At 37.1% G+C, this 13,853-nt stretch overlaps 1 protein-coding gene across 5 annotated transcripts in view; it reads right to left on the bottom strand.

Annotated features, from left to right (window-relative positions):
- Positions 1 to 13,853, bottom strand: part of OPHN1 (oligophrenin 1) — a 648,185-nt gene that overhangs the window by 425,712 nt on the left and 208,620 nt on the right. For all 5 annotated transcript variants that reach the window (XM_057717522.1, XM_057717521.1, XM_057717520.1 and 2 more), the window contains exon 3: positions 5,253 to 5,348. In XM_057717522.1, coding sequence (XP_057573505.1) covers positions 5,253 to 5,348 — 96 coding nt within the window. The remainder of the gene's footprint in view (positions 1 to 5,252; positions 5,349 to 13,853) is intronic.

Here is a 13,853-nt window from a genome sequence, read left to right as displayed (position 1 = left end):
GGGACATAGACCATACTCCCTACTTTACAAATGAGGAAAACAGAGACTCAACAAGCTCAAGTAATTTTGCCAAGATCTCATAGCCAATAAATAAAACTCAGATCTGAAGCAGACACAACACTACCTAAACACTTGGAATTTCCTTTGGTTATTGGGCCATAGAGGTAGAGAAAAGCCAGGCAATGCCAAGGGAAAGCATAGATGTCATACTCTAAAGCAGTGACAAATGTCATGGTCAGGGCAGTGAGATACTTCCTCCCACTTGTCTCTGTTGTACACAGACTGTGAGGTCCAAGAGCTGATCATCAAGGGAAGGAACTCTTCAGAAAAGCTTCACGCTTTCCCTTATATCCTCTAAGAATCACTACCATCTCTGTTACACAACTGGTATCTACAATGGGGTTAATGCTACTGATTACCTCTTGCAGCAACCATGAAAAATCCATTATGGAGAGAACTGCAAGGCCCTCTTCACATGTAAGGTGAAATCTAAAAGCTCAGCCCAAAATTCCATCCTAACTGTACTTTCACCAGTTTTTCCTGTGAAACAGAAGAGCCAGTAACGCTAGCAACTGGAGGGCATGCCACACTCTGCACTTTCCACTTCCAAAGCAACTGTTCTTTCCCAAAAAATAGCTTCCCGTAGGATCTTGAAGATTGCTTCTCAGAGCCTCCAAAGAGCCTCAGCCTCAGCTGGTACAGCATTGGTCGTTCGCCTCACTAACACCACAAATCCCAGCTTTCAAAATGACAAAATCAACAAAGACAATGCCTATGACCGGCCATTGAAATTCTCAAAATCTTTTCAGTCCCCATCAGTAAAGGTCAGTTCATGAGTCAGCATCCCTAAAAGCAATGGTCAGATGATAACTAGAAGTTTCTGGAATTGGCAGGCAAATGATAACTGAGTCAAAGAGTTATTGTAAAGCATACATTAAGAAGCAAATGTGTCACAGGCAGCAGACACCCACAAGAACCTGGCAGCACCAGGGGGTCATTTTCATTTTTGTTTATAGCCATTATGCTCAAGGTCACACATTTTTTTTCTTTTTTTCCTGCCTGGTACTAGTTGACAATTACGGTGGGTTTCAGAGGGGTGAGAGAGTTGAAACACAAAGTTCAGCATATAAGAAGATATGGGACATAGATCTGTTGTTTGGCCTTAGGGAAAATGGGCACCTCTTCAAAGTCTGACTTTTTTTGGCAGAAAAAAAAGACATATTTATGGAATTCTACATACCATGCATCTCCAATCTTCAAGGTTACCAATTGATAGGCAAGTAGCAGTTATCTTTAAAAAAGAAATATGTTTATTTTGGGGTGCTATAACAAAATACCATAAATTGGGTAGTGTATAAACAATAGAAATTTCTCACAGTTCTGGAGGCTGGAAGTCCAATATCAGAGTCCCCGCATGGTTGGGTTCTAGAGCATGCCCTCTTCCAGCTTATAGACTGTTGATGTCTCTCTGTATCCTAACATGATGGAAAGAGGGCTAGAGAGCTCTCTGTAGTACCTTTTATGAGGGCGCTAATCCCATTCATGAGAGTTCCACCTCATGATCTAATCGCCTCCCAAAGGCTGTACTTCTTGGTACCATCACATTAGGGAAGGGCTTTCAACATAAATTTGGAAGAGATACAAACTTTCAGTCCGTTGCATTCTATCCCCTGCTCCACAAAATTCATGTACTTCTCACATGCAAAATACATTAGTTCCATCCCAACAGCTCTACAAGTCCTAAGTCATTCCAGCATCAACTCTAAGATATAAAGTCCAAAATTTTATCTAAATATCTAAATCAAATATGGTTGAGAATCAAGGTACAAATTATACTGAGGCAAAATTCCTCTCTAGCTGTGAACCTGTGAAAACAACTCATGTGCTTCCAAAATGCAATGATGGGACATGCATAAGATAGACATTCCTACTCCAAGGGAAAAAAAGGAAGAAGGAAGGAGTGACAGGTCACAAGTAAGCCCAAAATCTAGCAAGGCAAGTTCCATATGATCTTAAGTCTTGAGAATAATGCTCTTTGGCTTGATGCCCTGCTTTCTAGACACACTGGGGCAGCAGTCTAAGCCTTCTGGACGCACTGAAGTAGCAACATCATCCCCACAGTTTGGTGGAGGGCTGCCTACACTGTGGCTCTCTGCAGAGGCCCCACCCATGCTTTGATTCTCTGTCTGGAAGAGGCATGGGGGGTGTCGTACCCTCAGGGTTCTGCAGAATGGCCCCACCCATACCCCCGGGGTGGACATGGTAGCCCTGATGATCTCTGAATCACCTTCAGGGGTCTTCTTTCCTTGTTTTGAAGAATAGTGCAGGTTCACATTGTTCTATGGTCTGGTCCTATAGGATATAGAAAGTTTTCCTTCATTTTGTCCTATTTTCTCTGTTTCCTTCAGTCCTAGCTGGCAGTATTTCTGCTGGTATAATCCCATCTCTATTACTAGATTTTGTTGAGATGGCTGGTTAAATCCATGGTTCACACCCACATTAATCTCTTTATCAAATGGTACATCTACCATACCTTTAGTGTTTTCTTCCAAATACACTTTCTCATTTTTTGTCATATGGACAAATCTTTAAGTTCTGGTTCCTTTTTGCTTAAAAATTTCACCTTCTCTTCATTTCTCTCCTCTCACATTTTAGCATAAGCAGTCAGGAGAAACCACGCCACTCCTTTAACACTTGCTTCATTGATTGCAAGTTTTACCTTCCACAAAACACTAGAACACAAACAATGCAGCCTAATTATTTGCCTCTTTATAACAAGGATCACCTTTTCTCCATTGTCCAATAACATGTTCCTCATTTCTGAGATCTCATCAAAATGGACTCGACCACCTATATTTCTACCAATATTCTGTCCATGATTACTTAGGTATTCTGCAAGAAGACTGAAGCTTTCTCTACCACTCTCTATTCTTTCAGAGCTCTCGCCAGAATCACCTTTAAAATTCCATTCACAGCAACCTAAGCTTTCTCTATCATGTACCTCAAAACTCTTCCAGCCTCTGCCATTACCCAGTTCCAAAGCCACTTCCACATTTTTAGGTATTTGTTATAGCAGCACCCCCCACTTCTCAGTATCAATTCCTGTTTTACTTAGTTCAGGATGCTACAGCAAAATACCATAGACTGGGTGGTTTATAAACAACAGAAATTTATTTTCCAGAGCTCTGGAGGCTAGAAGTCTGAGATCAAGGTCAGGTTCTCGTGAGAGCTCTCTTCCAGGCTGCGGACTGCCAACTTCTCGTTGTAACCTCACACACGATGGAAACAGGGTGAGAGAGCTTTCTGAAGTCTCTTTTATGAGGGTACTAATCCCATTCATGAGGGCTCCACCTTAATGACCTAATTACCTCCCAAAGGCCCCACCTCCTAATATGGTCACATTGAGGGTTAGAATTTCAACATATGAATTTGTGGGAGACACAAAAACATTCAGTCCATTAAAAAGTACAAAGTAATCAAATCTTATATTAACAATAACGATTACATTTATTTAGTGCCTAAACATTTATTCAGACACTGTGCACACTTGGCATTGATCACCTCATCCCCATTTTACACATGAGAAATGTAACACCCAGGGAGGTAAAGTCACTTGCCGAAGTTACACAGCTAATAAGTTGCAAAGCTAGAGTTCAAACTTGGGCTATATGACTCTCACAATACTAACTTTTAAATAAGCCATGCCCTTAGACCATGACAGATTTGCAGAAGTAGAATGAAGTGGAGTGAATAAAGAAATAATCCAAATGCAAATGTCTGCCTCACTACACTGCCACATTTATCCAAAACATTAGTCATCAACCTCATAAAAATACTCATTGCAGTTATTATTTATAATCATGAAAAGCTGGAAATAAGCTAAGTTTTTAACAACAATTGAATAGTATATAAAGTATAGCTCCTATATGAAACTCAAATGCATCCATTGCTCATTCATTCAACAAACATGTATTGAGCATCTACTATATACTAAGTACTCCTCTACATGCTAGGGAAACAGTAATGAACAAAACAATGTCCTCACCCCCAAGCACTGAAGCTTACAAAAATTTTTAAATGACATGAGAAAATGCTTGATGAAAGATTAGGTTAAAATTAGATAAAGTTATGTACTTAGTATGAACTAAATTAATACACACAAAAGAGTTAAAAGACAATATACCAATACATCCAATACATTGCTTCTGTGCTGGAATATCTTATTAACAAAGGTAATTTTATACTTTTATATATTATTCATATTTACTGCAAAAGAGCATTTAATATAATAACAATACATTTTTATATTTTAGTTCTTGGGTTCATAAATATAATTGTTCCGGTGACATTAGATCGTTCACAATAGTTCTGCACTCTCATCTAGCAAATACTTTACACTAACTCTTGAACTCAGTGGTTACCAAACTTTTTTATTAAATGGCCAGGTGGCAAATATTTGAGGCTTTGAAAGCCATCCCTTCTCTGCCACTACTACTCAATGCTGCCGTTGTACTACAAAACCACCAATAGACAATATTTAACCGTGTTCCAACAAAACTTTATTTACAAAAAAAAAAGTGGCAGACAAGATTTGACGCAAGGGTCATAGTTTGCCGACACTACTTTAACTTCATAACTAACACAAACACAAAGTGCTTCTTACTTCTACTGTTCAATCTCCTAACTGTAACATCCTTGAGAGATAGATAATAACCACATTTTACAGAGGACAACACTAAGGCTCAGAGAGAAGAAATATCTTGTCCAACATCACATAGCTCACAAAGTAAGTTATCAAATTCAGTTCCTAAGGGAAATGCCAAATCTCCTGTAGCCTGAAAAGCTGTACATATACAAATGCTAATTTTAAACTTTCTAGGTGAATTTGTTCCTTAGAAGAATCTTACTCGGAATTATTTTGGAAAATAAACCCAAAGAAATCACTCTTTATCCATCACAAAACCATCTATTTTCGAGTGTCAGATTCTTTAAAGAAAAATTCCTCTGCAGACTGAGTCAAAGACCTCAATGGAGGTTTAAGGGATATCTTTTGATTGCTTTTGTGTGAGGAGGAAATGGGACTAGGAGGGAATGTTTCTTTATGTTTCTTAAGCAGCCTTCCAGAAACCTGGCACAACAGGGGACAACAGGGAATAAAGATGCCCAAGTTCTCTATATCCACAGACCAAAGAGGCTGTTTTTTCTCAGACCTGCTTTGAGAAGCACATGGCCACACATAGCTGAAGACTTACCTATGTTGATCTCATCATCAGTCAGAGTGTCTCCAATGAAATCAAACTGAAAGGACTGCAATGTCTGGGAAAATTTCTGAACAGCAGAGGAATAATCTGTAAAGGAAGGGACAGAGGAGAAATGGTCAACATTTATGCCTTTTGCCTGATTTCCTCATCTCTTTTAGAGCAGACAGGAGAAAAACAGAGGGAAGTGCTCCCAGGAGGTAGCAAATTGCATTGGAAGATAGTAAACCAAAGATCAGACCTTCAGTAGAAGATTTAAGCAACTAAAACCACACATTAAAGATGAAGTAGGGAAGCTTAGTGAAGTCCTTCATTTAAGTCATGGGACATGTTTTATCCTCAATCCCTGTCCTATGTAACCTGTTCTATCCAATGCCTGTGAAACCTAAAGTTACTTAGTTGTACTCATGAGAGTCTCCTTATGTTTTATTGAGTGCCCATTATGGACAATGGACTAGATGCTTTCTCACCTCTACCAAACAAATATCCTCAATCATTCTACAAAGAAAAAAATAGCTCCAGGTTCCAAAGCTAGCTGGAAGAGCTGGAACTAGAAGCCCAGTCAGTGGTCTGCCTGCGTCTCTAGGGCCTTTCCCATGACAACATAGGTAACACCTGGACATTTTACACATTAACCAGATGGTAGCCTGGGTTAAGATACTGACAGAGGGACAAATTTAACTTGCTCACAGTTTTCACTAAGGGACCTAAAATAAGGAGACAAGTGATGAAAAACCTGTGGGTGGTATGGCCAGACAAATGTTTTTATTTTTGGTCAATGATTTTGAATTTTATTACAAAAAAGTTTAATGATGATATAAAATTAAATCACAATTAGCTACCCTTTTGACAAATTATCCTTATGGAAAATTTTTAAATATGACCTTCACCAGCCCAACCTCCAACCCTGCCACTCTAAGAGTGGTTCTCAGGACAGCAGTATTGTCATCACCTGGGAGCTTGATGGAAATACACATTCCCAGGTCACATCCCAGACCTGCTGAATCAGAAACTGCATTTTTATATAATTCCTGCTCTCACCAACTAAAGTAACATATTAAGACCATATTCTAGGAAAGATCAAACTTCTTGGTAATTTTTGGTCCCCTTTTCCTATTTCTTCTTTCACTCCTTAGTTTCATCATCCTCCACCTTCATATCTATCAGCTACTTAAAGCTACCTAAAGTTTTTGCTCTCACCCTAACAGGAAGAGAGAAAATGCAAACAACAGTACCTATTTCTTTCAATGAAAGGTTATCATGTTTAGGCTACCAAGGTTAAACACAATAAAACATGCTCAGGCATTTGTCTGGAACAGATAAACCTGCCAAGAATTTTATTACCTCCTTGTCTATATCCCATTTTCATAAGTACTTATTTTCAGTATTTAGAGCCTTGACCCTCTGAACACATCATTGGCAATAATAATAATAATAATAATAATAATAATAACAATAATAATAATAAACACTTTACAGAGATTGGAGACTGCAGACCAGGTTACCATGCCTTTTCAAATTTCTACATTTTAGAATCACATTTTCCAGTTCAAATCTAGGCCACAAAAATGTGAGAGGAGCATGCACACCCTGCCTTCCACATTTCGTCAGCAAAAAGAACACAAAACAGGCTCCATATTTGGAAAAGTTTTCTCTGGCCTCTTTGGCCAGCAGAAAAACAAAACAAAACAAAAAAAAACAAAAAACAAGCCCAGAAATTCTCATGTGCTCTGTTTTACTCAGGGAAATTAAATATAATATTCACTATATTGCCCTTTCACAAATACAAGGTATAGTTATAAATCACCACTCATTTGGAATTACATGAACATTTCAGAAACCACAAATATTTTGATTTTCAACACTTACAGTATTTTGTAAGTGAAGGCATGGAGTGAGAAAGGAGTTATGTTTATTCCTTTTTTCATTATTTGCACCAACACTCTTCTCCAGATTTCTTGGACTTCAAAACACTACCTTATATCTGCACAGAGCTTGAAAATGCTTATGAAGGACTTTGCACAAACATTTTTCATTTACTCTTCCCAAGTATCTAAAGGTAGGTATTACTATACTCACGTTATAAACACACCCAAAAAATGAGACCGTGAAGCAAAACACATGAACAAAAATACAAACGTAAATTAACAACTCTTCATGGAAAGAAGGTCTCACTTATTTGGCCCCTGTACTGAGGAAACTGCCAGGAAAGGCTCATATATTTTAGATAAATGTGTTGGGTGACTTCTTGACTATAAAGAATCAGCAGATAACCTAGAAATGCTTGTCATGGATGGGACATTTATTTCCTTATCATCCTAAAATTCACTGCATCACTCCAAACCATGTAAACTCATCCTTATATCCTCCCTGATACTTCCCCATCCCCACCCACAAAGCGACTATCTCATAATTTTTCAAGATATCTTTGTTGATTCTCCCTCCATCACTTTCTTATTTATTCGTTGGTCTTCTATGATGTTTTTCCCTCATATTTTCCTAACTCATTTAAGAATGTAGTTGGATAGTGCCTTTTAGGCAACTGAAACTTTCTAGGAATGAGGTAGAACATAAACAGGATTGATTAGTTAATTAATTCATGTTATATAGACCCCAATTTGTTTTTTATCACTATACTTTTCTATGGAATCATACAGAATATCCTCTTTTATTTCTAACTTATTTAACTCTGCATAATGTGTTGGTATTTCATCAATCAGTAATTCACCCTTTTTTTGGCTAAGTAGTATCCCATTGTGTAAATGTAACATCATTCATTCATTTATTCAGGGACATTTGTGATGTTTCTAACTTTTCACTATTGTGAATAAAAACTGCTATAAACACTCATGTAAAAGTCTTTCTGGGACATATGTTTTCACTTCTTCTAAGGAGTGCACCCTAGGAGTGGAATGAATGGGTTATATAGTTAGTAGGTAAGTGTATACTAAACTATATAAGAAAAGGTCAAACTGTCTTCCAAAGCCATTGTACCATTTTGTATTCCTATCAACAATGTATGAGAATTTCAGTTTATCCACATAATTTCCAGTATCTGGTTACTTACTTTTTAATTTTAATTTTAGCCATTCTAATGAGTGTGTAGTGGTATTTCACTATAGTTTTAATTTGCATATTCCTTATGACTAATGGTGCTGAGTGCCTTATGTACTTATTGGACATTTGTAATATTTCTTTTCAAATGTTTGCCTGTTTTGTAATTGCGTTGTTCGTTTTCTTATTATTGAGCTATAAAATCTCAAGTAATACCTAAATAAACTAAAGCTTAACAATCTGAGGGCTGTCTATTCAAGACAAAAGAGTGACTCGATAAAAACAGTGAATGTTGTGGTATATTGTTACCCTAATCAAATCACCTCTCCAGCTCTGCAATAACACTGAAAACCAATAGCCCCACAAGTACAGTAGCTATGAATACCAACAATTTAGCAGCCACTGGAGAGGGCAGAAAGGGGGTGGAGGATCACAAGGCCTCACTCTCAGAGAATTATCACCATTTGTCCAGTTTGACAGGTACAGAAAGCTCCATTCTTAGAGTTTATCTTTGTCTTAATTCAAAGTTCATTGTGTGTAAACTATGCTGCCATTGGGACATTTATCAAAAGGAATCATCTGAAATTAAGATTGTGATGACCTGAGGTGATGTACAAATTGGAGTTATAAAGAGGCTGACCAAAACACTTGGTTAAAAAAAAAGAGAGAAAGTGATAAATTAGAGAATGACATGCCCATATGGGTCTTTGCCAAGCTGCAAACTATTCCTACAAATCTAGAAAGACACATATATGCAAAGGAATGTATGCACACTGTAAGTTGTGTGTTTGCCCAAAAAAGACTTGAAAAGGCTGTAATCTCTCTCTTCTACCTGAATTTAAGGCCCTGTACAAGCAGGAAGAAAATGGTAAAGTATAGTTGTAAATTTACTGGCTGAATGTTGAAGGCATGCCTTAACATGCACACAAAGTACTTCAGCAAAAGCTGGGAGACTTACTGGTTCAAATTATTTCGTAAAATCACTATCCAATCATTAGCTGAACACTAAGCAAACCTATCAAAGACTTAAGCGGCTTCACACAACAAAAAGTACAGACAATACAGAATTAGTCCAGGAGGTCAAAAAACAAACAACAACAACAACAGTCACTTATAACAAACCCTGGGGAGTGGAATAGGAAACAATTTTCAGAGTTCTCACATTAAATTATTTTAAATGTACACTTTCCAACAAGAAATTATGAGACACATAGAGAACACTGGCCCATACTCAAGAAACAAAGTTATCAATAGAAACTATCCATGAGGAAGCCCAGACACAAGACTTACGAAAAAAAAGATTTTAAATTATCTATTTTAAATATGTTCAAAGAATTAAAGGAAACCATCTCTAAATAACTAAAGGAAAGAATGAGAATGATGTGTCACCAAATAGACAATATCAATAGAGAGTTGAAGATAATTTTAAAGAAACAATTAAAATTTTTGAAGTTAAAAAGTACAGGACTTTCCTGGTGGCGCAGTGGCTAAGAATCCACCTGCCAATGCAGGGGACACAGGTTCGAGCCCCGGTCCAGGAAGATCCCACATGCCAAGCCTGTGCACCACAACTACTGAGACTACATTCTAGAGCCTGTGAGCCACAACTACTGAAGCCCACACACCTAGAGCCTATGCTCCACAACAAGAGAAGCCACCGCACTCAGAAGCCTGCACACTACAACGAAGAGTAGCCCCTGCTTGCCACAACTAGAGAAAGCCCAGAAGGAGCAACGAAGACCTTTAGGAGGTGGGTCAAAAAGGATCTTGCTTTCGTTTCTGTCACAGAGTATTCTGCCTATGTTTTCCTCTAAGAGTTTTATAGTATCTGCCCTGACATTTAGCTCTTTAATCCGTTTTCAGTTTATTTTTGTGTGTGGTGTTAGCAAGTGTTCTAATTTCATTCTTTACATGTAACTGTCCAATTTTCCCAGCACCACTTATTGAAGAGGCTGTCTTTTTTCCATTGTATACTCTTGCCTCCTATATCAAAGATAAGGTGCCCATATGTATGTGGGTTTATCTCTGGGCTCTCTATTGTGTTCCATTGATCTATATTTCTGTGTTTGTGCCAGTACCATACTGTCTTGATCACTGTAGACTTGTAGTATATTTTGAAGTCAGGAAGCCTGATTCTACCAACTCCATCTTTCCTTCTCAAGATTGCTTTGGCTATCCAAGGTCTCTTGCGTTTCCATACAAATCATAAAATTTCTTGTTCTAATTCTGTGAAGAATACCATTGGTAATTTGGTAGAGATTGCACTATAACTGTAAAGTGCTTTGGGTAGTATACTCATTTTCACAATGTTGATGCTTTCAATCCAAGAATATGGTATGTCCTATAAAATCAAAAATAAACAAATGGGACCTAATGTCAATTAAAAGCTTTTGCACACCAAAAGAAACCATAAACAAGACAAGAAGACAACCCTCAGAATGCGAGAAAATATTTGCCAATGAAGCAACTGACAAAGGATTAATCTACAAAATGTACAAGCAGCTCATGCAGCTTAATACCAAAAAAGCAAATAACCTAATCCACAAATGGGCGGAAGACCTAAGTAGACATTTCTCCAAAGGAGACATACAGATGGCTAACAAACACATGAAAAGATGCTCAACATCCCTAATCATTAGAGAAATGCAAGCCAAAGCCACAATGATGTATCACCTCACACCGGTCAGAATGGCCATCATCAAAAAATCTAGAAACAATAAATGCTGCAGAGGGTGTGGAGAAAAGGGAACTCTCCTGCACTGTTGGTGGGAATGTAAGTTGGTACAGCCACCAGGGAAAACAGTACAGATATTCCTTAAAAAACTAAAAGTGGAACTACCATATGACCCAGCAATCCCACTACTGGGCATATACCCAGAGAAAACCACAATCCAAAAAGAACATGTACCACAATGTTCACTGCAGCACTATTTACAATAGCCAGGACATGGAGGCAACCTACATGCCCATTAACAGATGAATGGATAAAGAAGATGTGGCACATATATACAATGGAATATTACTCAACCATAAAAAGGAATGAAATGGAACTACAATTAATGAGGTGGATAGACCTAGAGTCTGTCATACAGAGTGAAGTAAGCCAGAAACAGAAAAACAAATACTGTATGCTAACTCATATATATGGAATCTAAAAAAACGGTACTGATGAACCCAGTGACAGGGTAAGAATAAAGATGCAGATGTAGAGAATGGACTTGAGGACATGGGGCAGGTGGCAGGGAGCAAAGGGGAAGCTGGGATGAAGAAAGAGAGAAGCATTGACATATATGCACTACCAAATGTAAAACATATAGCTAGTGGGAAGTTGCTGCATAACATAGAGAGATAAACTCGATGATGGGTGATGATTTAGAGGACCAGGATAGGGAGGGTGGGAGGGAATTGCAGGAGGGAGGGGATATGGGGATATATGTATAAATACAGCTGATTCACTTTGGTGTACCTCAAAAGCTGGCACAACAATGTAAAGCAATTATATTCCAATAAAGAGCTTTAAAAAATAAAATAAAATAAAATAAAAAGTACAGAAACTCAAATAAAAATGTTACTACACGTGCTCAAGATTAAATTTGAGCAGGCAGAGGAGTCAGTGAACTTAAAGACAGGTTGATCAAGATAACCCAGTCTGTGGAACAGAAAGAAAAGAGAATGAAGAAAAATCAACACAGCCTCAGAGATCTGTGGACACCAACAAGCATGACACCACACACATAGTGGGCATCCCAGAAGAGGAGAGAGAGAAAGGGGGAAAAAAAAGAACATTTGCCACTTTTGATGAAAAACATTAATCTGTACTCCCAACAATCTCAATACACTTTAAAGAAGATAAACTCAAAGACATACACACCTAGAAACATCACAGCCAAACTACTAAAAGAGAAAGAAAGAGAAGCTTAAAAAGAAGCAAGAAAAATTGACTCATCATGTACAAAAGAGAGCCTCAATAAGATTAACAGCTGACTTTTTCATCAGAAATCATGAAGGCCCCAAAACAGTGGAAGTGACATATTCAAAGTTTTTTGGGGAAAAAAACTATCAAAAAATATTCTATATATATCAAAGTTAACCTTCAAAAATAAAGAGAAAGTTAAGATATTCCCATACAAACAAAAACTAAAGAATCTGTTGATAGCAAAGGTGCCTTATGATAAATACTAAAGGGAGTCTTCCTGGTGAAAATCAAAGGATACTAAACAGTAACTCGATCCACAAGAGGAAGTAAATGGCACCAGCAAAGGAAATATATGCAAATACAGAAGATAGAGTAAATGTATTTTGTTTGTAACTCTTTTCTTTTTATGTATGAGTCAAAAGAAAACTTTGTATAGCAATAATTATAAAACTATGTTGATGGAATTATAATGTGTAAAGTGTAATTTGTATGAAAATACTAGCACAAAAAAAAGGGGAGGTAACATAGCTATACTGGAGAAAAGTTTTTATATATCAAAGAATTGGTATTAATCCGTCCTACACTGTTAAGGTAAGATATTAATTGTATTTCCCAGGACAACCAATAAGTAAACAGTTTAAAATATACACTTAAATAAATGACAAACTAAAGTAGTGTACTAGAAAATTATTTTTTACATAAAAGAAGGCAATAGTGGAAGAATAGAAGAATAAGAGAGATATAAGGTATACCAAAAATAAATAGCAAAATGGTAGATGTAAATGCCACCTTGTCAATATTAAATTAAACATGAATGCAGTAAAAATTCCAATCAAAGCCAGGGAGTGGTAAAATGGATTTATAAATTAAAACAAAAAATACAACAATCCAAAATCTATAGGCTGTAGCAAAAGCAGTTCTGAGAGGGAAGTTTATAGCAATACAAGTTTACCTCAGGAAACAAGAAAAATCTCAAATAAACAACCTAAACTTATACCTTAAGGAAATAGAAAAAAAAGAAGAAACAAATTCCAAAGTTAGTAGAGGAAAAAAGATCATAAAAATCAGAGCAGAAATAAATGAAATTAGAGACTGCCCCCAGTTTTTAATTCAGATGAAACTCAAGTAGCTAAAAGTTTCATTATGACTCAAAATCTGATGAATGCAATTCTGCTTCTTAAGCATATTAAACAATGGAATGCCCAAGGGATTGCCAGGCTTGATGGGTTTTACTGCTTTCAGTTAAAAAAAAAGTTCTCTTAATATATGCATCCCTTTATACTTATGAATTTATTAGCTTAAGTGAATCCCCATATTAACGTCTGGTAAGGCTGTGTGTTTTTCAAAGGCATAATGAGGTAGTGGAAAGATCACTAAGACTGGAGTTCTAAGTCTTGGCTCTAGAACTAATCAGCTTTGTGGGTTTGGGCAAGTTAATTTGCCTATCTGGGCCTCGATCAAAAACAAATCCTTACTACTTACTGACTACTATGATTTGCCTTCAGTTTATATGTAAAATTACGAGGATGAGTCAAAAATTATCCGCATTCTGGTTACAGAATTTATACAAGTTTTAATATAAATGGAGTGCAGATAATTTTTGACTCACCCTCATATGATATCAT

The sequence above is a fragment of the Hippopotamus amphibius genome, chromosome X, assembly GCF_030028045.1.
Source record: "Hippopotamus amphibius kiboko isolate mHipAmp2 chromosome X, mHipAmp2.hap2, whole genome shotgun sequence".
NCBI lineage: Eukaryota > Metazoa > Chordata > Mammalia > Artiodactyla > Hippopotamidae > Hippopotamus > Hippopotamus amphibius.
The sequence above is the reverse complement of the archived record's forward strand: the minus strand, read 5'-3'. Positions and strand labels throughout refer to the sequence as shown.